Source organism: Protobothrops mucrosquamatus, unplaced genomic scaffold (genome assembly GCF_001527695.2).
Source record: "Protobothrops mucrosquamatus isolate PMUCROS unplaced genomic scaffold, P.Mucros_1.0 scaffold816, whole genome shotgun sequence".
NCBI classification, from domain to species: Eukaryota; Metazoa; Chordata; class Lepidosauria; order Squamata; family Viperidae; genus Protobothrops; species Protobothrops mucrosquamatus.
In genome coordinates, this window is record NW_015387079.1 from 375,660 (window position 1) to 396,420 (window position 20,761).

Consider the following 20,761-nt stretch of genomic DNA (forward strand, 5'->3'; position numbering starts at 1 on the left):
TTTTTAAAAATAATAAAGGCCTAATAATATTTCATTTTAATCAACATTTTAACTTTAGTATTTTCTGTATTTATGTATTTGTTTTAAAAGGCTGTAAGCCGCCCTGAGTCCGCAGGGAGAAGGGCGGGGTAAAAATATAAATAATAAATAAATAATAAATAAATATCCATTATCACTCTTAAATTGTTTTTAATTTGTCTCTTTGGTAAAAAACTATTTTGGTCTGAATATATAAATTCAGTTAAAAATCTTTTCAGTCTCTGCTATTATTGAAGTAAAAATTTTATAATCAATATTTAGTAATGATATCAGTCTGTAATTTTTTATCTGTGTCAAATCTAAATCTTCTTTCAGTATTAGGGTGATATTTGCTTCTGTCCATGTATTTGGGAGTTTAGCCTCCAACAAAAGTTCATTACAATGTCCTTCAACGGTTCACTTAATATATCTTGTAAAGATTTATATAGCTCCGCTGGTAGCCACCTGGCCCCGATGTTTTCTCATTTTTTGTCTTCTAATAGCCTCTGTTATTTCCATCATTATTATTTTTTCCTCTAGCATGGTTTTAAAGGTTTCTGAAATTTTTGGAAGATTACTATTTTTGATTAGAACACACACTTTCTTCTTTCAAGTCAGTACAGAATGTTTTGATCACCTCGCAAATAAGTTGGACACTGAATTAGAAAGATGTTTATGTTTGTTGTAGAAAATGTGTTGTGCCATTTAGTGATTTAGTATTTTCTTAGGCTGAGTAAGAGCTAGTGCCTATAATTATACAGCATACCTCTTGCTATTAATCCCAGCCAGCATTTCCATGGAAACCAGACACAAAAAATTGACACCTCATGTCTATTATTATATCATGTGTATATGTGTGTACACACACATATAAGCTTATAAAATTTCAGTATATCTGTCTTTGTACAGTTCCTCAAACATAATTATGTTTTATAAAATAAAGCATTTATACAGATAATTATACAAGCAGAGTGCTGAGATATATATTTTTGTGTAAAATTTCTTTTGGAATATAATAGAATAGAGCTGGAAGGGACCTTGGAGGTCTTCTAGTCCAGCCGCCCGTTCAAGCAAGAGAACCTAAACCATCTCAGACAAATGACTGTCTAGTCTCTTCTTAAAAACCTCCAGTGATGGAGCGCGCATGATTTCTGAAGGCAAGCTGTTCTATTGGTTAATTGTCCTCACTGTAGGGAAGTTTCTCCTTAATTCCAGGTTGCTTCTCTCTTTGATCAGTTTCCAACCATTGTTGGAAACTGATGCTTTGGAGAATAATTTGACCCCCCTATTTTTTGTGGCAGGCCCTCAGACACTGGAATACTACTATCATGTTACCCGTATTTCTTCTTTTCTTTAGACTAGCCAAACCCAAGTCCTGCAGCTGTTCTTCATATGTTTTAGTCTCCAGGCTCTTGATCATCTTAGTTGCTCTTATAAATCACCTTGAGATATAGCTGTACATTTCTGTCAGGTGTAAGAAACAAGTTCTATCTGAGGAATTCATTTTTAGCCGGGTTTCCTTCTAGCAGCTGCACTTGAGAGGTCTGTCAAGCACCCACATATACACGCAAACACACCTCCAGAGCTACACATGAGGCAAAGCTACACATAATAAGCACTGCTTGACTTTCCCTCATCACATTCATAACATCTTTCTTTCTGTTTTCCTTTTTTTTGTTTTTCTTCCTTCTCTCACTTTCTCTTTTTTTTTCTCTCTCTCTCTCTTTCTCACACACAAAATCCCCATTTCCCTACTACTTTAAAATACTTTTCATCTTTTTTGCAGCATAATTGTTGGAGAGGGTGATTGCAGTTAACTAATTAAAGCCACAGAAGAGATTTAACTCAAATGTAATTTCTCTAGAGGTTGGCAGGTTGAGGAACAGAACTTCTGGACCGAATTGGAACATTTCATGGTCAAAAATTCCCCATCCACAAGCAAATATAAATATTGGCATTAAGAAAATATTTGCATAAAGAAAATCTATGCTCACTATGATTTGTACTCAGACATATCTATAGTTCTAGATGTATTGAATCTAATGACCTCCAAGGTCCCTTCCAACATTATTATTATTATTATTATTATTATTATTATTATTATTATTATTATTATTATTATTATTATTGAAATGCAAATCAAATTTCAAAATAACACACTAAACTTGATTATTAGAAACCATTTTTGAATTTTTGTTAACTCTTTTTGTATACTTTTTAGGCTACCAAAACTTAAAGATGTGCAAAGAGGGAATAATTCTAAAGAATTATCTAGAACCATGTTACAGACACCCAAATTTGTCTTTGTACCAGCTATCCTTCTTCAGAGAATTCATCAAAATACTATATGGTCACATTCACTGAGTTTGAAATGAAGAAGCATTATGCTTATTAAATGTATATTATGAAGTAATCATACGATTCCAAATATGGCTAAATAATACTACACAACCAGTGGCGTAGCGTGGGTTGTCAGCACCCGGGGCAAGGCAAGTAATTTGCGCCCCCCCTCCACAGTGGGTGGCGACCCGGCGGCTCGGATCGGATTCGCACAGCCAGCACTGCAGAGAGAGTGAGTGAGCCAGGCAGGGGCAGAGAGCTGCAAGTGCGAGCGCGCCCCCCCAGATGTTGCGCCCGGTGCGGCCGGGCCCCCCTGCACCCCCCACGCTACGCCTCTGTACACAACATTTAATTTCATGTAAGTACATTTTAGTAACAATGAGCATGTATTAATAATGTATTATTGCAGAGACGATCAATCAAATAACTAAATCAAATAATTCAATTCCAGCAGAATTTGCAGTTTAGAGCAAATCAGCATCAATTCTACAAAAACCTTGAAAATGGGCAAGGACCATGCTAAGGACAGACTTGACTCTTGAGTCTCCAATACCTTAACCAATATACAACAATAGCTTACCATGACATTGTGCAGGTGAACTTTGTGAAATATTTAAACAAATATAAAATTCTGATTACATTTCTGGATCACCTGAACTGCACCTCATATGCACATTGCTAACTGGAACTTTAATCTCAGTCTGCCAATAACCTAAACTGAACAGATAGACAGTAGACTTTTTGCATGAACACAATCTACATTTCAGGGCTAGCATCATTATTTTTTAAAAAAAGCTTGCATGAGAAGCACTAATATTGCTGGTCAATATTAGTGAACAATATACTGTAAGATTATTTAGGAAAAAACAAACTAGAACATGCCACTAACTCACACATTGAGTCTTAAGTTTACTATGAAGGATTTTCTTCTGCACAGTGTGCATGAAAATCCATGATTTTTGTAAAGCAACTTAGTAGGTTGAACCAACAAGGACAAATCATCAGCCTTTTTAACATTTCATGTTACAACCAGAAGAGCAATGTAAACAAAGTCTCTGCTATTTTAAACGTTTCTCCAAGATATTCAGTTGAAGCAGATTGTATTACATTGAAATACAAGTTATAACAGTAATAAAATATGACCAGATTCTCTGCAGTTTGCTGCTAAATGTCCACAGTCCCCAAGTTCAGATGTTATGGAGTCTAGAATGGATATATAATTGGCACACAGAAAATAATGAAATATATATTGCTACCCATTGATGAGTAGGAAAATAGCTGTTACTCATGCAAAACTCTCTACAATAAGGATCTGTTAGCTTAACATGTACTCAATATAGGCCATACTCAATATAGGCCATACTCAATATAGGCCACCTGGTACATCATTTCATACATTTCTATGGGGCTCTTCAATTCTAAAATTATATTAGAAAAATATGTAAAAATGAGAGGTTTGGAGTTTTTTTTCAGATTTTATATCACATATCTTTGATCACAAATTCTGGACATCTTTGCTTAATGCAGATTTTTCTTTCTGAGCTTAATTAGAAATAAATTGGAGTTTAAAATATAATATTTTTTATATGTTTCCTATATCAATTCAATGATATATTATTCTTGAAAAATGCATTTTGGTCCTTTTTCTCATACTAAACTATGGCAATTCAGATATCGAACTGATAGGAAAAAATGATTTTATGGAAGATCTGAATGGATTCTGGGACCTTTACATTAAATCAACTAGTTGATTACAACAATGAATTTATACTATTTTCTGTGTTAAAGAATAAAATGCCATTTTTGTTGCAATCTACTGGTAGTATTTATAATTACAATAATTAGTGAGATATCTATTAGGAAAAGTGACATTTTCAGGCCCAGAGACATTATACTGCTACTATTATTACTACTACTTACCACTAATTTTATTAAACTTGTGTACCACCTAAATCAGGGCTTTTCAACCATTTCACTGATTGTACCACTTTTAGGATATGGCAATATTTGAGTACCACCTAGCAAGGCGTCAAAAACTTGATGACCCCCCCCCAAAAAACCCCAAACCTGTTCAAAGTTGCAATTGCACTGAAATGACTTATGACCATTTTTCACACTTATAACCATTGCAGCATGCCCAGGGTCATGTGATTTATATTTGGATGCTTGGCAACTGATTCATATTTATGATGGTCACAGTGTCCCAGGGTCATGTGATCCCCTTTTGCAACCTTTTGACAAGCAAAGTCAATGGCAGGGCTGCTGGTGGTCAAGTGCTAAGGTGGGACTTCCCTCCCTCCCTCCCTCCCTCTTTCTCATGCCCATCTCCTTCTAAAGGAAAAATGTGAAAAAACCCCCCCCCCATTTTCTCTCTTCCATATATTCATCAAACAAAGAAAAGCTTCCAGAGACAGAAAAGACAAACTTCTGAGAGAACTAGCTTAAAAAGGCACATTCCCCTTTAAGAATTAGCTACTGGCTAGAAAGGAAAGTTAAGGAGCGCAGCCGGCACTTAAGGAAGAAAAAAAATGTAGTAAGTATTGGCTGCCGGCTAAGGCAGCCTCCCCAAATGGCTCCATTCATAAGTAAAGGAATGCTACAGGCAAAATCCATTCAGGAGAAAAATACTTCAAAATCCCTTGCAGCAAAACTTACAGCTAACAATAACAGAGCAATAGAAGCTGACGGGAGACCTCAGCCATCAGCCAAATAGAAATTGCCAAACACTCCTTAAGAACACAAAGCCCACATTGCACAAATCTCAGAACTTCAAAGTCACAAAAGCACATAAGAATCCTTCCACTCTCCATCTCCCTCCCTCCTCCGTGCCTCACCTCCAAGCATTGCTACCTTTTTTCATTCCGCTTGGAGGGCGACCCCTCCCCCACTGCATTTCTTGCCTATGTGCTGTTGCCAGCACAGGTGGCTGCCAAAGCAGTTGTAAGATCGGCTCATGGCCGGCCTGCTTGATCTCTCCTCTCCCCCCACCCTCCTCCTTCTTTCCCTTCGGTGCAACTAGAGCTGACTCTCCCTCCTCCCAAGGCTGCTGCTTTTTTTCTCTCTCGCTCTCCCGCCCAAACTGCCTCCTTTTATAGCCTCTCCTGTCTCCGGCCCCCTCCTCCTCCTTTCTCATGGAGGAGGGTGAGCCAGAAGTGAGCCTGGGGCCTTTGCCTCGCCCCAGCCACTCTGCAGCTCCAGAGGACTCTCTCACAGTAAGTTCTTGCCTGCACTGGCTCTTTACCTCCCCCACTACACTTGGCTAGGCAGGGCTGCGTACCACTTGCCACTCGTTAACGTACCACAAGTGGTACGCATACCATCGGTTGAAAAGCCCTGACCTAAATCAATGGCTCCAAAAAGAGATTATTAATTTTTCTAAGACTAAAAACTCCATAATCAATTTTTATAAATATCTATTATCAAATAGGCACCCCACCACACAGCAACAAAAATCACAACACCCCCCCAAGAAACCAGACCACATCTTAACAACAGCCAGCCAACCAAACAACCGAAACCAGACCATGACTCAGAGGCAACTAAATGAACAAGCACTATTTGCATCACACAGATGATACTTAAACACCAAAGACTATGGCCCAGCAGCAACAACCAGCCAATCAAACAGCCTGAAACCAAACCATGATTCAGAAACATCTGGACAAATAACACCCACACCAATTTACATCACACAAAAAGATATTTAAAGACCAGTGCTCTCAAGTTGAGCACAATTCAAAGCACACTGAAGATGTCCACCTGAATGAAGACAAAATGTTTGCAGCCAAATCGCCAAGCTCAGAGATTAAACCAACAGTCCATATCTATTATCAGTAAATCAATCTGATATGCAAATTTTAAAGCAATGGAATGGAATAAAGAATGGAAGATCATCAGTTTGTCTAAAGAATAGGAAAATATTTTTACCTTAATACAAGAAACCTCACTAGATCTTAGATTATGTCTTATACAACAAATAATACTTTAAACTTATTGGATTGCATTGAGATACTTAGACAAAAATGAGTAAGTTGTGTAGCTGGAGATGCAATTCACTAAAACACATGCAGTTTCCTAAGTTGCTATATTCTGGGAAGAACCAATTACATATAGTATTTTGACTTTGTGATAAAGTTTAATAGTTTTGGATGATGCTTTATTTTGAACAACATATGTATTACATAGAAATTGAAACTGCCAAAAATTAGTTTTTATATTGGAAACACAAATTTATGGCCCTGATTACTAGTATGTTAAAGACATGAAGTAACCTGTGACTTATGGATGAATTTAATTTTTTATTTTTTTATTTTTACCCTGCCTCCATTATTTTTATAAATAATTCAAGGTGGTGAACATACCTAATACTCCTTCCTCCTCCTATTTTCCCCACAACAACCACCTTATGAGGTTGTTGCCTAAAGATAAACTTAATATATGGATGATTCAATTAAATATGGTCAACTTTTATTGAACTGTTCTGTAAAATGTCATACATTTACTTCTACATGTGCTAAAACTGCTGGCTTTGAGTGAAAGGCAAAAAAGGTCAGAAACTAATGGTCTGACAGAATCTCATCCTGTGTCATAGAGATATGCAGCCATATAGCCCCTAAAACTTTGGGTACAGTCCTCCAAGCTTTTCAAGTACCGTATTTTTCGCTCTATAAGACACACTTTTCCCCCCCCAAAAGATGGGGGAAAATGTCTGTGCGTCTTATGGAGCAAATGCCGCCTCCCTTCCGCGCTGCCGCCGTGGCCGCGGCCTCCCGAACGGCCCGCCGCGGCCCGCCGCACCCNCTACCCGACCGCGCCGCCACCGCCTACCCGACCGCGCCACCGCCGGTTAGAATATTTTTTTTCTTTTTTTTTGTCCTCTAAAAACGATGTGCGTCTTATGGTCAGGTGCGTCTTATGGTGTGAAAAATACGGTATCTCTTTTGATTTATTAAAGGACAAAATTAAGAAATGCATACAGGATGAATCCTATTATCTGTAATTAATGTAATTTAAATTAAACATGTGTAATTTTATATTGATCAAGCTACTTTTTTTTTCTTTTCTCCATCTACTTTTTAGTCAGATATTCAAAAGTTGAGTACAGCCTTCAGCCTAAGCCTAGAAAATAGGTTGTGTGTGTCACTTCCAATGAAGATGGCCGACTGAATACATGCTCAGGGAAGGATCCTTGAAGGGTTTTTCCCTGGCATGTAGCTCTTCAATTACTAACTGAAGGGACTGGCATTTCTTCAGTTTTTATGACCCACCTGGATCAGGGAGAGTTTAAGAATTAGCCTTCAAAAGCCTCCAATACAGCTGTGCTCTGCAAGCAACCTCAGAAGCTGAGCTTCAATGCTGCTGTGTGCCAAATGCTAGGGCAGTGATGGCGAACCTTTTAGACACCGAGTGCCCAAACTGCAACCCAAAACCCACTTATTTATCACAAAGTGCCAGGGCTGCATCAGTATTGTGGTGCCCTCAGGGAGGATGTGGGGGTGTGGGGGCTTGGCTGCAGTGGTCATAGCAGACTGGGTGAGTGTGGCCGGGGCCAGGGCGGCGGGGGCCAGTCCCTTGCCATCTCCAGGGCATCCCTGGGGGCCAACACCTTTTTCACTTGGATATCACTTCTGGATTTTTTGTTTGTGATGAAAAAAAATGAAATATTGACTTTGATTTTGTCGATTAGATAGATTTGTCATTATAGAAATGGCTAGTCATATACTAATGTGTAAAAGCAAAAAGTTGAAGCTGGCGTGTTTTTATTCTGTACTGCGCTAAAGAAAGTCGGAATTAAACGCTTTTTCTTTTTCTCCTTGTATCTCACTTTTTTTTCTCTTCCCTTCTCTTTTTCCTTTCCCTAATTTCTTATTTGTATTTTTCTTTGTATTTTATATATTAAATAAATATAATAAAAATTGTACTTAAAAAAATAAAAAATAAGAAAATAGGTTGTGTAACCAACTGTCATCCTTAATGCAAATAAAAAGAAATGTATTTCACATAATGCCCTATATCTTAATTTTACCCTTCAATTATATACTGTATAATAAATCTCACTTGCTTGTATATACATGAAATAAAAGACATCTGGTTCACAAATTTATTAAGAACATTACTGATAATTTCAATGCATGAAAAAATAAGGAACATAACAGAAAAGATTATAGGAATCATCTCTGTTTAGTTTGTTAGTTCTGAATTAATGGAAAGTACTTACTTTTGGAAGAGATGCTCTGGAGCCTGAACTCTGAGTGGTCATTGTCAAAACTGTAGTTATGCCCAGTGCAACTCTGGCTGGAGCAGCATCCATGTTGATCCAGAAAGATACCCAGGACAAAATGACGATCAGCAGGCTAGGAATGTACATCTGGATTAAATAATATCCCATCTGACGCTCCAAATGAAACTTTACTTCAATGCATGTAAATTTTCCTAGAACATGAAATTGTTTTTATAAATCATGTTTGTACATTTTAATCCTATTATATCATGAGCATAAATTAACTGCCTTAGGCACATGAACAGTAAAATGTCAGATCTTATTCAATTGGATGGCCATTGTTCCTTCAATACTAATACAAGGTATATTTTGACTGACATTCTACCCTGAAGGAATCAACCCCAAGTTAGTCATTTGAGAGTTGTATATCACTTTATACAAAGATGGCTGCAATTATAACAATTGGTTCAATTTATTGATCTGTCTTGAGCATTTTTAATGTTTTGAAAATGAGGGCTTTAAAAATTAATACGCTTTATACTTTTTAAACAAAATAATAAATAAAACAGTGTATTTGAAGATTCAGACCACAAAGAGTTTGATGAGAGCATTTGTTGACAGTGGGACTTGATATAAGGGACCAGGTGTTTTTAAAAAATCTAAATAACTAAATCACTTTGGCAACTGAAATTGCTTAGTGAAATCCCTAAATGTTGTAAATAATCATCTGACCTGGTATGGAGCTGCAATGCTCAACTGCATTTATAAATTGGTATTCCTAAAAATTATTCTTTGGTTTTATCACTTTTTCTCTTTAGTATTTTTCAAATCGCAAAAGAAATTTCTGGGTACACCTAGATAGTGTTTTCTCATGCCCTGCCCCCATTGCAAGGTCTATAATAAAGATGTATATTAATAAAACCTAATTTCTCTTAATACAATTTGTTAGTTAGAAAAGGCGCTATCAGATGCCTTCTGATTCTGGGATTTCCTAGAGAATGCATGTCCTCGGGGCCCTTTGTGGCTGGATATATCCCAGTTACACATTTGAATCATGTCCTTTGAAATTCCATATCTATTGAAACCTTGAAAATGAATTGAAATTTTGGTTTTAGTATTTTTATAAGAAATTAAAGGAAACAAATTAAACTGAAAGTCATTATTGATGAGATTTGATGGATTATTTTCAAAGCTATGAAGCTACTTTCTTTCATTAAAAAACTTCTTAAATTTATATATCACCATTCAGCCAGGACTTCAAGGCAACACACAGACTATTTTCTTCTCTTAGTTTTTCCCACAACAATCGTGTAAGGTAGGCTGGGCTGGGAGAAAGTAACCAGGTCAGCTGCAACTGTACTAGAACCTATGTTTTCCAAATCCCAAACCAACAAGTTCACAACTATGTTATGTTGATGTTATTTCTTGTACACCAGACATGATGGATATATTGAATACAAACTGATTACATACAATGAGTTGTTGGAAGTTTAACTCAGGAATTCCAATGCTAATTCATATGGCTTGACCTTAATCTAGCATTTTCAAATTTTGGTCAGAAATTCTTAAGAGGGTTGGTATGACTTTAAAGATGGATCATTGTTTGTCATCAATGGATATGTTTTTCTTGGCCACATACTACTATTTGCAATTTATCAAGACATCAAGATGTCAATAGCCAAAGTATTATGCAACACTGTAAAATAAATCAATACCCAATTTGCAGCTTGACTGTTGATAAGTGTATATTGGCTCATGATTTGAATTAGTTCTTTTAAAAAGAAATTTAATTAAATCCATTTTGTTGATTCAATTATGTAATAAATGTGTATTAATTTTAATATTAATAACCAGGATTCTTTAATAAGTTTCCAATATTGCCCATAAAATTTGGAAATCATTGTTGAGTAATATAATACTTACCAGTATTGTAATGCTTTGTGCAATAACCAAGCTCCTTCTCTTCTTTCAAAATAAACTGCGGCAGAGTTAAGCCTTCTGCTACTTGTACTGGGCCATCGCTCATCCATTCAAATATCAGATCATTCATTGTATAGCCAACTAGAACAAATTATTTGTGATTAGATAATAACAGAAGGGGCGTTGTTTTACCTGAACGTCTTTTCTCAGTACGGAGATGGAGAATCCACCAATAGGTTTTCTTTGCCTGCCTGCTCTTGAGACCAAGTAGCCAAACTTGACACGCCCCCTCTTGCCAGGAGATCCAGTCTTAACAAGGGCGAAAGTGACTGAAGATGGACGAGGTGTTGGCTCTCAAACCCCTACAGTGGCCTATCTGACTATAAGGGGTGGGTGTGGATTCTCCATCTCTGTACTGAGAAAAGGCGTTCAGGTAAGACAACGCCCCTTCTCCAGTACAGGAGATGGAGAATCCACCAATGGGACATACCAAAGCCTCACTGTCCCGATGGGTGGGAAACAGATAAGGCTGGAATAGTGTCCCTGGGAACCACCTGCTGAAGGACCCTCCGCCCAAAGGAGGCGTCTGCTGAAGCAAAACGATCAATTTTGTAGTGGCGTATAAACGGGGAGGGTGAAGACCAGGTCGCAGCCCTACAAACCTCCTCGATGGATGCCTGAGTGGCCCATGCCGCAGAAGTCGCAGCGCTGTGAGTGGAATTGGCAGTGAGATGACTTGGAGCCCGCAGGGAAGAGGACTGGTACGCCTCCGCAATACAGGCCCTGATCCACCTGCCAATCATGCCAGAGGAAACCTTCTGTCCCAAAGAGGCCGGACGGAAGGAAACAAATAGGGCCTCGGACCTGCGAAAGGGCTCTGTATGCTTGATGTAGCGCCGCAACGCTCTGCGGACGTCCAGCGTATGCCACTGCCACTCCAAGTCATGGGAAGGGTTGGGGCAAAAATTAGGTAGGATGACTTCCTGAGCCCTGTGGAAGAGCGAATTTACCTTGGGCACAAATGTGGGGTCCAGACGAAGGACCACCCGATCACTGTGAAAAATGCAAAAGTCACTTCTGACCGATAGGGCGGCGAGCTCAGAGATACGTCTGGCCGATGTGACAGCTATTAAGAACGCGACCTTAAGAGATAGATTCCTTAACAAAACAGTCATTATAGGCTCGAAGGGTGGCCTAGTTAGAGCCTGAAGTACGCAAGGTAATTCCCAAGAAGGATACCTGTGCACCACGGGAGGCCTAGTGTTGCACGCACCTTTGATAAAGGCACGAATTCTGGGATGGTGAGCCAAAGGAACTGAATCCGCACAGGTAAGTAATGTGGACAAGGCAGCCACCTGTCTGCGAATGGTCACAGGGGCGAGGCCTCTATCCAGGCCATCCAAAAGGTAATCTACGATTTGAGGGATGGTTAGCTTGTGTATGATTAGTTGTCGCCTCCGACACCAATGGCAAAAATTCTTCCAGGTAGAATTATAAATGCGATTGGTCGCTGGGCGGCGGGAAGCCTGAATCATGGAAATGGCATGAGGGGAAAATAGTTCTTGGGTCATTATGCAGCGCTCAAGCACCAAACGGTTAGTTGTAACCATTGGGGTTCCGGATGTTGAAGGGACCCCTGATGTAGTGACACCCGATAAGGGGGAATCTTCAATGGAGGAAATCGGGAAAGAGTCATCAAGTCGGCAAACCACGGCCTCTGAGGCCAGTACGGTGCCACGAGGATCACATCCACCCGTTCCCGAAGTATCTTGCGGATGGTCGCCGGTATAAGGGGTAGGGGAGGGAAGGCGTAAAGCAGACCTTGTGGCCATGGAGTCCGCAAGGCGTCCGTTCCCTCCGCCCCTGGAAGGAAATAGCAGGAATAGTACCTGGGGAGTTGAGCGTTGGTCGACGACGCAAACAGGTCGAGGATCGGTCGGCTGAACCGGAGAGATATTTCGGAGAACAGGTCCGGATGTAATCCCCACTCTGATGGGTCCACCGTAGCGCGACTCAGGAAGTCTGCTTGCTGGTTGTTGACCCCCGAGATGTGTTCGGCCTTGATGGAGGCCAGATTGGACTCTGCCCAGGAACCCAGGAGCTGTGTCTCGGACATCAGAGACCTGGACCTGGTGCCCCCCTGACGGCTGACGTGGGCTTTGGATGCCACATTGTCTGTGAGGACCAGAACGTGGCGACCCCTGATCGTGTGTCTGAATTGGTGTAGAGCCAGGTGGATGGCCCTGAGCTCCAGCCAATTGATGTTGTGTCTCAAGTCTGCACGGGACCAACGGCCCTGCACAAACTGAGACTGTAGATGGGCCCCCCATCCAAACAGACTGGCGTCTGTCGTGACGGTGATGCGGTCCGGTTCCTTGAAGGGTGACCCTTTGGTCACTGCCCGTGAGAACCACCAGCGAAGAGCCCTGCGAACCTGAACCGGTACCCTGACCTGACGGCTGGATGCACTGGCATTTGCCCGTTGGAATGGCAGCAGGAACCACTGGAGGACGCGTATTGGAACCTTCCTCAACTGGGCGGCCAGCACGGCTAGGATTTTGTAAATACCCTGGGCGCAGACGAAAGACCAAAGGGGAGGGCCCTGTACTGAAAGTGTCTGCCCTTGTAGTAGAACCTCAGGAATCGACGGTGAGCTGGATGAATGGGAATGTGGAGGTAAGCCTCCGTGAGATCTATCGATGCTAGGAAATCCCCTTGTCTGATTCCTCCCAGAATGGACTGGCGAGATTGCATCTTGAACTTTTTGTAAGTGATGTAATGATTGAGATGCTTAAGGTCTAGGATTGCTCTCCACCCCCCCGAGGTCTTGGGAACCACAAAGAGGATGGAGTAGAAACCCCTGCCTCTGTGTTCTGGTGGTACTGGTTCTATCGCCTGAATCTCTAAAAGGTGTTGGATGGCCTCCTGCATAAGTCTTTGTTTTTGTAGGTCCCTGGAAACGGAACAGCGGATGAGTCGGTCCGGGGGTGTGACTTGGAACTCCAGGAACAGCCCGAACTGGATGGTTTGTAGGACCCAGTTGTCCGTGGAGGAAAGTTCCCACTGGTGGAAAAAGTGGGCTAGCCTTCCTCCGATGGGAAGGGTAGTGAAGGAGTCATTTGGACTTTCTGTATGGGCGACCCGCTCCTTGAAATGGCCGCTTATTTTGTCCTTGTTGTCTGGGCCGGAACCCTGACCTGTCGTAAGGACAGTCGTATGGCCATTCCTGTCTGGGAGTGTATGATCTGGGGGGCTGAACAGCTGTTGCACCTGCTGCCTGGTGAAAGGACTGTCTACGAAAGTAGGGAGTGGGGCGCTTGTCAGCCTTCTTGTGTAAATGAGCCATAACCTTGCGCTTGTCCTTGTTCTCCACAAGGTATGGGGCAAGGGACTCTCCAAACAAGTAGCTGCCCAGATAAGGAGCAGTTGCTAGACTCCATTTAAGTTTGGTGTCAGCCTGCCAATGCTTTAACCACAGCATCCTTCTGGCGGTAATATTAGAGGCCATAGATCTAGATGCAAAGACGGCAGACTGAAGCATTGCGTCCGCAGCGTACTCAGTCGCCGCCACCATTTTACTGAGGTCCTGGTGGGCACGCAAATCCTCGGCAGGGACCTGGCCTGAAGCTGACATAACCAAAGGAGGGTGGTTCTAACAAAAAAGGATGCGCAGCTGGCCGTTTTAATCGCCCAGGCTGCTGATTTTTCGAAACGTATGTTCCCATTTTTTGTCATCCGCTTTTAGTACCTGAGCTAAGTCCCCAGTGACCGCCGTCTGGGATACCAGAGGGGTCCATGCCTCGTCTACCTTGGGAACCTCCAGCGCATCATTAAGATCAGAGGAGGTGCTGAAGATCTTTTTGTCAATCCCGCTTACAGAAGGGAATGAGGAAGGGGATGCCCATGGTTTCTTAATCCCCTTGAGGAAGATGGAGGGGCACGGAACGTGATGTTCAGTTGCCACTGTTTCAAAAAATATCGGATTAGGACTAGTATCCGATGTGGCCTGAGGTTGAGGGAATTGATCTGATCCTATTTTTGCTGTTGCTGTGGCCTTGCGTAGGATTGAGAGAAAAAGGGCTGGATTGAAAAGGCCTCCCGAAGGGGAGAGCTCAGGAGGGAGGTCCTCTTCCTCTGACAGAATGAGATCCGGCTGCTCCTCACCCCGAGGGGAAGAATAATAGCTCATAGAAGAATGCGCAGGAGACATGGGCTCCTGGAGCATGGGGAATTCTGTAGGAGCCTCAGAAGGAGGCATAGCAGAGGTGGAAGCCCCTTGATCAGGATACTGCATGGAACACTGGTCTGAAGCTCTATCTACTACCTTTGTTAGTAAAGCCTCCAGGCGTCTGTCGGAGGAAATATCTCCCAAGTCCGGACCCCTGAGTCCTGCTGCTGTAGGAGTAAACGTGGCTTCTGGGACTGCACCCTGAGCCATCGTAGCGTGATGAGTAATTGTGGGAGGTGAACCCATGTTGACCGGTGTCCCTGGAATGGACCAGACACCTTGAGGTGAGGTTGAGGGACCTAATGGAAGATCAGGTTCCGGGGCCTCCAATTGCATCATATATACCCCGGCCTGCCTCTGTGTCCTGGAGAACTCCTTCTCCAGAGCCTGGTGCCTACGGCTGACTTGCTTCTCCACCAGCTTGGAAGGCTTCTTGAGCGTGTGCTTAGTTTTGGACTTGGACTTGCCTGCCGCCTCCTGTTCAGAGGATTTATGGCAGCCGTAACTGAAGGATGGAGTGGATTGAGGCAACGATGAGCCCTCCATCCCAGTGGAGCAGTCTCAGATAGCTGAGGTGATGCTCTGGCAGGCAAGTAACTGGCGGGAGTGGGATTGGAACAAGCAACAAGACTGTTCCCCTGACCACCCGACCAAAAAAATATATTTCTCACTGGGCTATGGTCATGGCCCTTGAGTTAGGTGCCGAAGGCACGTTAGGAACCACTCTCTGGGCTCTGCCCGGAGGCCTTAGGTGGCCAGGCAATATGCACCAGAAAACAAAAAGGCCAAATTTTCCCAATGAGGGATACAGGAAAATTGAGGCAAGGCCTGGTAGGAAAACGAATTCAAAATGGCAGCTGTGAACTTGTGAGGTAATATATATGTTTGACATTGACCTACTTAATTTACAGCGCAATGTTTAAGATGTTGGCCGTGGTAAGTAGTGAGAGAGGCTGGGAATCTGACAGGCCGCATAGGCTGAGAGCCTTTTGCTCTCAAGGCACTTGGGTTCTAGCAAACTCAGGAGAAGGCCCCAAACGATTGCAAAAGGTAGATAGAAGTGCTCCTGCCACAAAATGGCGGTCGAGGCCTTCCCTCCGCTTAAAACCACCGTAGGCTTCGGAAGAAAGTTAGCAGCCCCTGGATCAGGTTTCCAGGCGGCGCGAAGCGCTGTGCTGGAATTTGGGGCAACGATCGGCCTCGGAACAGCAAGGAGAAAAAAAAATCAATTTTGTCGGCCTTTCCAGCCTTCAAAATGGCGACCGCCGAAACTGATCTGGAGGCCTCAAAACAAAGGAGGGACTCCCAAGCCTGCAGCACCAATTTAGTTTCTGACTAAAGAAATGGGGAAGAAATGCTTTCCCAGAGCAATTCTGCCCAGTAATCTTTCCCCCCAGAGCCCTGGGAGAAAGGCAGAAAGGAAAGCTGCAGGATTTTCACCTCCCCCCCTCCCACTCCTTGAACAGTAAAATAAAGGAAAGAAATTAAACAACACTGATCCCAGTGGTAAAGGAGAATTTGGAGGAAATGCCAAATAGGATTGAGGGTAAGGGAGGACTGAGCAAATTTTGAGGATAAAGGAGAATCACCAATGGAGTTTTCTAACCTGCTATCTTGAGAGCCAAACCTGAAACGTCTTTCAAGAGCTGAGACCAAGTTAAGGCTGGATCTCCTGGCAAGAGGGGGCGTGTCAAGTTTGGCTACTTGGTCTCAAGAGCAGGCAGACAAAGAAAACCCATTGGTGGATTCTCTATCTCCTGTACTGGAGAATTGCTACAACAGGCAAATAGCAACAGTAGAAAATTATTTAATTTCTGAAAGAGAAAAGATAACTAATAGATAAATACATTCAGATTACGGTTAATGCATGGAGTGATATGACATCAATAAATCAGGAATATCTAGATTAAATTTGGGGAACATTTGACCATAAGTATATTTATAACAAAGATATTAAAGTGAAGTGGATAGGACTTTCTACATCTTTTACCCTGATATAAATTGAGACTACAATTTATAGACTACAATAGCATGGCAGCCACAAACTAAGGCACTTTTAGGTCTAATATATATTGGACAACTCTATATTGGAAAAATCTGCATTAGATAATAGCACTAGCATCTTTAAATATTACATCTGAGTGCCTCAGGAGTATCCAGGTGCTTCTATACCTATCACTTTTACTATTATTACCCCCTTCCAATTCATGCTGTTTGCCTATAGGGATACGGAGGATTGACACTGTATGTTAAATATAAAGATGCACCCCCAATGGCCTGCCTCAGAAATGTCATTCTTTATTCCATGTATTTATTCTTTGGCTTTGCATTTCAAATGTCAAATAGTCCTCCAAGTCGAAAATTTCAATTATCCAAAGATAGTTTTTATTCAGGACCTTAAGTAAGAAAACCATTTACACTATCACTAAAGAGAAAGAAATAGAGAAAGCAAACAGCTTGCTCACTGATAAACATTAACAGACAGCTCAGAATTTAGTCACCCTATCCAAAAAGGGCATATCCATTCCTCAAGGTTGAGAAATAAGATCGTTTTCCCCCAAGGTTCTCTCCAAACATATAGGGGACTGCAAATCCTGGAATTCCCAGTCACCTTCTTTGAGGGATTTGGAGAATAAAAGGTTTTACATTTAGTTCTGTCTTCTCAAAAGCCATCAGGTCTTAAGATGCCTTAATAGGTTCTATTACAAGAACAAATTAAGGCCAATAAAATTACCTTTTCCTTTTCAAAAATAGTAAAGTAAAAAAGTAATAGTAGCTGTAGTAGAGATACATATCCCTCTTCTGTTTGCTTTCTCCAGTTGTTTTCTCAGTGACATATTCTGTATATGCCAGAAGCTCTGTATTATATGAAGTGATATTAAATGGTGCATCTTGAAGAGTCAGATTATGACTGGTGTATTTTTTTAAAAAAAAATATAATATCTGACTTACAGCTTTCTAGTTGCATTGTACATGTTTGTACATCCATAGGAAAATTCTTTAAGTCCATGGGACAGGATAAAGTTAATGTTAGCCTAAAGGAATGCAAAGAAATGTAAATGTGTTTAGTAAGTATGGAATTGCTGCTAAAATGAAGTTATGACAGCTGCAGTGTCCCAGGGCCATGTGATCACCTTTTGTGACCTTCTGACAAGCAAAATCAAAGGGAAAGACAGATTCACTTAACAATGGTGTTACTAACATAAGTACTACAGTGATTCACTTAACAACTATGGCAAGAAAGGTCACATAAAATGAGGCAGAATTCATTAACAACTGTCTCACTTAGCAACAAAACTTTTGGGCTCAGTTGTGGTTGTAAGTCGAGGACTACTTGTATTATATTTGTACATGTACCATTAATTTCCCTGCTGTAAGAACTAAAAGAACATAGTGACAGCAATAAAGAAAATGACACATTTGGGATAGAAAAAATGAGGTTTTATTGCCTTTTCACCCTCTCAGATACAAATAAATTAATGAGCACAAGTATCTAATCCAAAGTATTAATCAATAATGTGATCATTTGGACCTTTAATCAAGGCTTAGTATTATAGAGTAGTAGAGTAAAAGTCTTCAAACTCTATCCTTTGGCTTTTTTTTGTAAATTCCTTTCACTTTCCTCTGATATTTTCCCATCAACAGTAGTTTGTTTTCTTTTCATGAATATTAGATGATTGAGAATTTCATTTTTAGGTAAAAGTATTTCTTATCAGAAACCCAGTGTAAACACCAAAAGCAAAGTTTTACATTTAGGCAGGAAAAACCAAATGTTTAAGTACAGATTAGGTGAGACCTGGCTCAAAAACAGCAACAGTGAGAGGGACCTTGGCGTCCTAGTGGACAATCACTTGACTATGAGCCAGCAGTGTGCAGCAGCAGCTAAAAAAGCTAATACAATCCTGGGTTGTATAAACAGAAGCATAGAATCAAGATCACGTGAGATATTAGTATCACTTTATAAAACCCTAGTAAGACTACACCTGGAATACTGCAACCAATTTTGGTCACCATACTACAAAAAAGATGTTGAGACCTTGGAAACAGTTCAGAGAAGAGCAACTAAAATGATCAAAGGCCTGGAGACTAAAACATATAAAGAATGGCTGCAGGATTAGTCTAAAAAAAGAAATAGGGGTGACATGATAGCAGTATTCCAGTATTTGAGGGGTTGCCCCAAAGAAGTGGGGGTCAAACTATTCTCCAAAGCACCAGAGGGCAAGACAAGAAATGATGGTTGGAAACTGATCAAAGAGAGAAGCAACCTGAAATTAAGGAGAAACTTCCTGAGGACAATTAACCAGTGGAACAGCTTGCCTTCAGAAATCATGGGCACTCCATCACTGGAGGTTTTTAAGAAGAGACTGGACAGTCACTTGTCTGAAATGATATAGATTCTCCTGCTCGAGCAGGGGGCTGGACAAGAAGACCTCCAAGGTCCCTTTCAGCTCTATTCTACTCTAGTAGCTCTGCCGCAACCTTGAAGTCAAACACAAGCAATCATCATTTTGCAGTTAATGTTTTTGTAGCACTATAAAAAGGAGATTACAGGGAATTTTTAATAAAATGAGAATTCAGAATGATACTTTCTTTGTTTACCAGGGGAGTTAAGACTACTTTTATCTGAAATATACATTTGTGTACTATTCTTGACCTATCTCAAGTATGACTTTTTTTCTTTGCAAGTGACTAAATCAGTCTTTTCTATCTGTTCTCATAATATCTGACCATTAACAGCTTTGTAGCTCTACAGTGAACCATTTCAATTTATTATTGTCTTTACTGAAGTATAGCACCCAGGACTCAACATGGTAATTTGAAAAAGAAAATAAAGTCTCTCTAAATAGAATGCAGCAAAACTCTTATTGCTTTCCCTCATGCCTCTGTTTCTACTCATCTACAATACTCATTTACAAACCAGACTCATAGGAATGTTTATTTTTCAAACTGTGTCATTATGCTAAGTGCTACATTGCCAAAAGAAATGTTTCACACAGTTCACAGATTACCGTAAGTCACTTCTGGTTTATGCCAGCTGAAACCACTATCTGATAGACTCTTATGTACACAGAGGTCTTCTTTGGCCTACATCCAGTAAACATTCTCAAAAATCCTATTAATCCTGATTTCCATCAGAAATTGCCAATTTTTAAAAATCTTTCCAGCCAAGAGTAATGCCATCCATAGACAAAACTACAAATACAAAGACTCTTTCTCCCATTTTTAATTAAATACGGCATCCTCATTTTTACTAGATGAAGCAATGCAACAGGATCAGGATGGATTTAAAGCAGAAGCTTTTTGGATTTAGAAGGGAAGGTGTTACTTTCAGCTGCTAAAATGTGTCACTCTTTTGTAGCATGAGAGAACTTCAATAAAGACACATCTAACAAAGTGAAAACTACAGTGCTGTAGAAGTTCTCAACAGAAGGCAACTTATTTCTCAGGGTTACAGGATTCACATATACAGAAGTAAATCCCACCGTCATATAAGTAATTAAATATATAACAAGCTCTGTATGTGCCTACAAGGCCTGCTGTCCCTACCCTACCCTACCCTATCCTACCTTACTCTACCCTCTTCCATCCCATCCCCTTCCCTCCCATCCCATCCTTGCTTTAATTCTACTGAGAGTTTCTCTGTCAATTAGCAAGTTTTATAGTGGAAAGCTTTACATTTTTAAAAAGACATTTCAAATAGCCAAGAATTTCATACAATTTTGCCTGAGGATAATTGAATTGTTTTTCTTACACTGTGCTTCCCCCCCCCAAAAAAATAGTTTCTTTGGGAGTGCTAGATCCAATGTGTTATCTTTCTTAAAAAAAACACATGCACAAAAAGACCACCTATCAATGTTATCTGGGCACAATCAATATATATGTGGGAAGGGAAGGAGAGGAACCATTCTGGCTTTGAAGAACAAGCAATAACCTTTTGGTTTTGACAATAAGCTTTGTGTTCTCACTGCTAATCTTTCCCAGGAAAATCAAAATTCTCTAAAATGCTAGGTTGGATTATAGAATAAATTTACAAT

General features: G+C 40.8%; 1 protein-coding gene across 1 annotated transcript in view; it reads right to left on the bottom strand.

The window, feature by feature from the left end:
- Positions 1-20,761, bottom strand: part of GLRA2 (glycine receptor alpha 2) — a 133,755-nt gene that overhangs the window by 79,487 nt on the left and 33,507 nt on the right. Inside the window, exons 6-8 of the mRNA XM_015818911.1 lie at positions 17,679-17,761; positions 10,502-10,639; positions 8,576-8,790 (exon numbers count right to left, since the gene is read on the bottom strand). Coding sequence (XP_015674397.1) covers positions 8,576-8,790; positions 10,502-10,639; positions 17,679-17,761 — 436 coding nt within the window. The remainder of the gene's footprint in view (positions 1-8,575; positions 8,791-10,501; positions 10,640-17,678; positions 17,762-20,761) is intronic.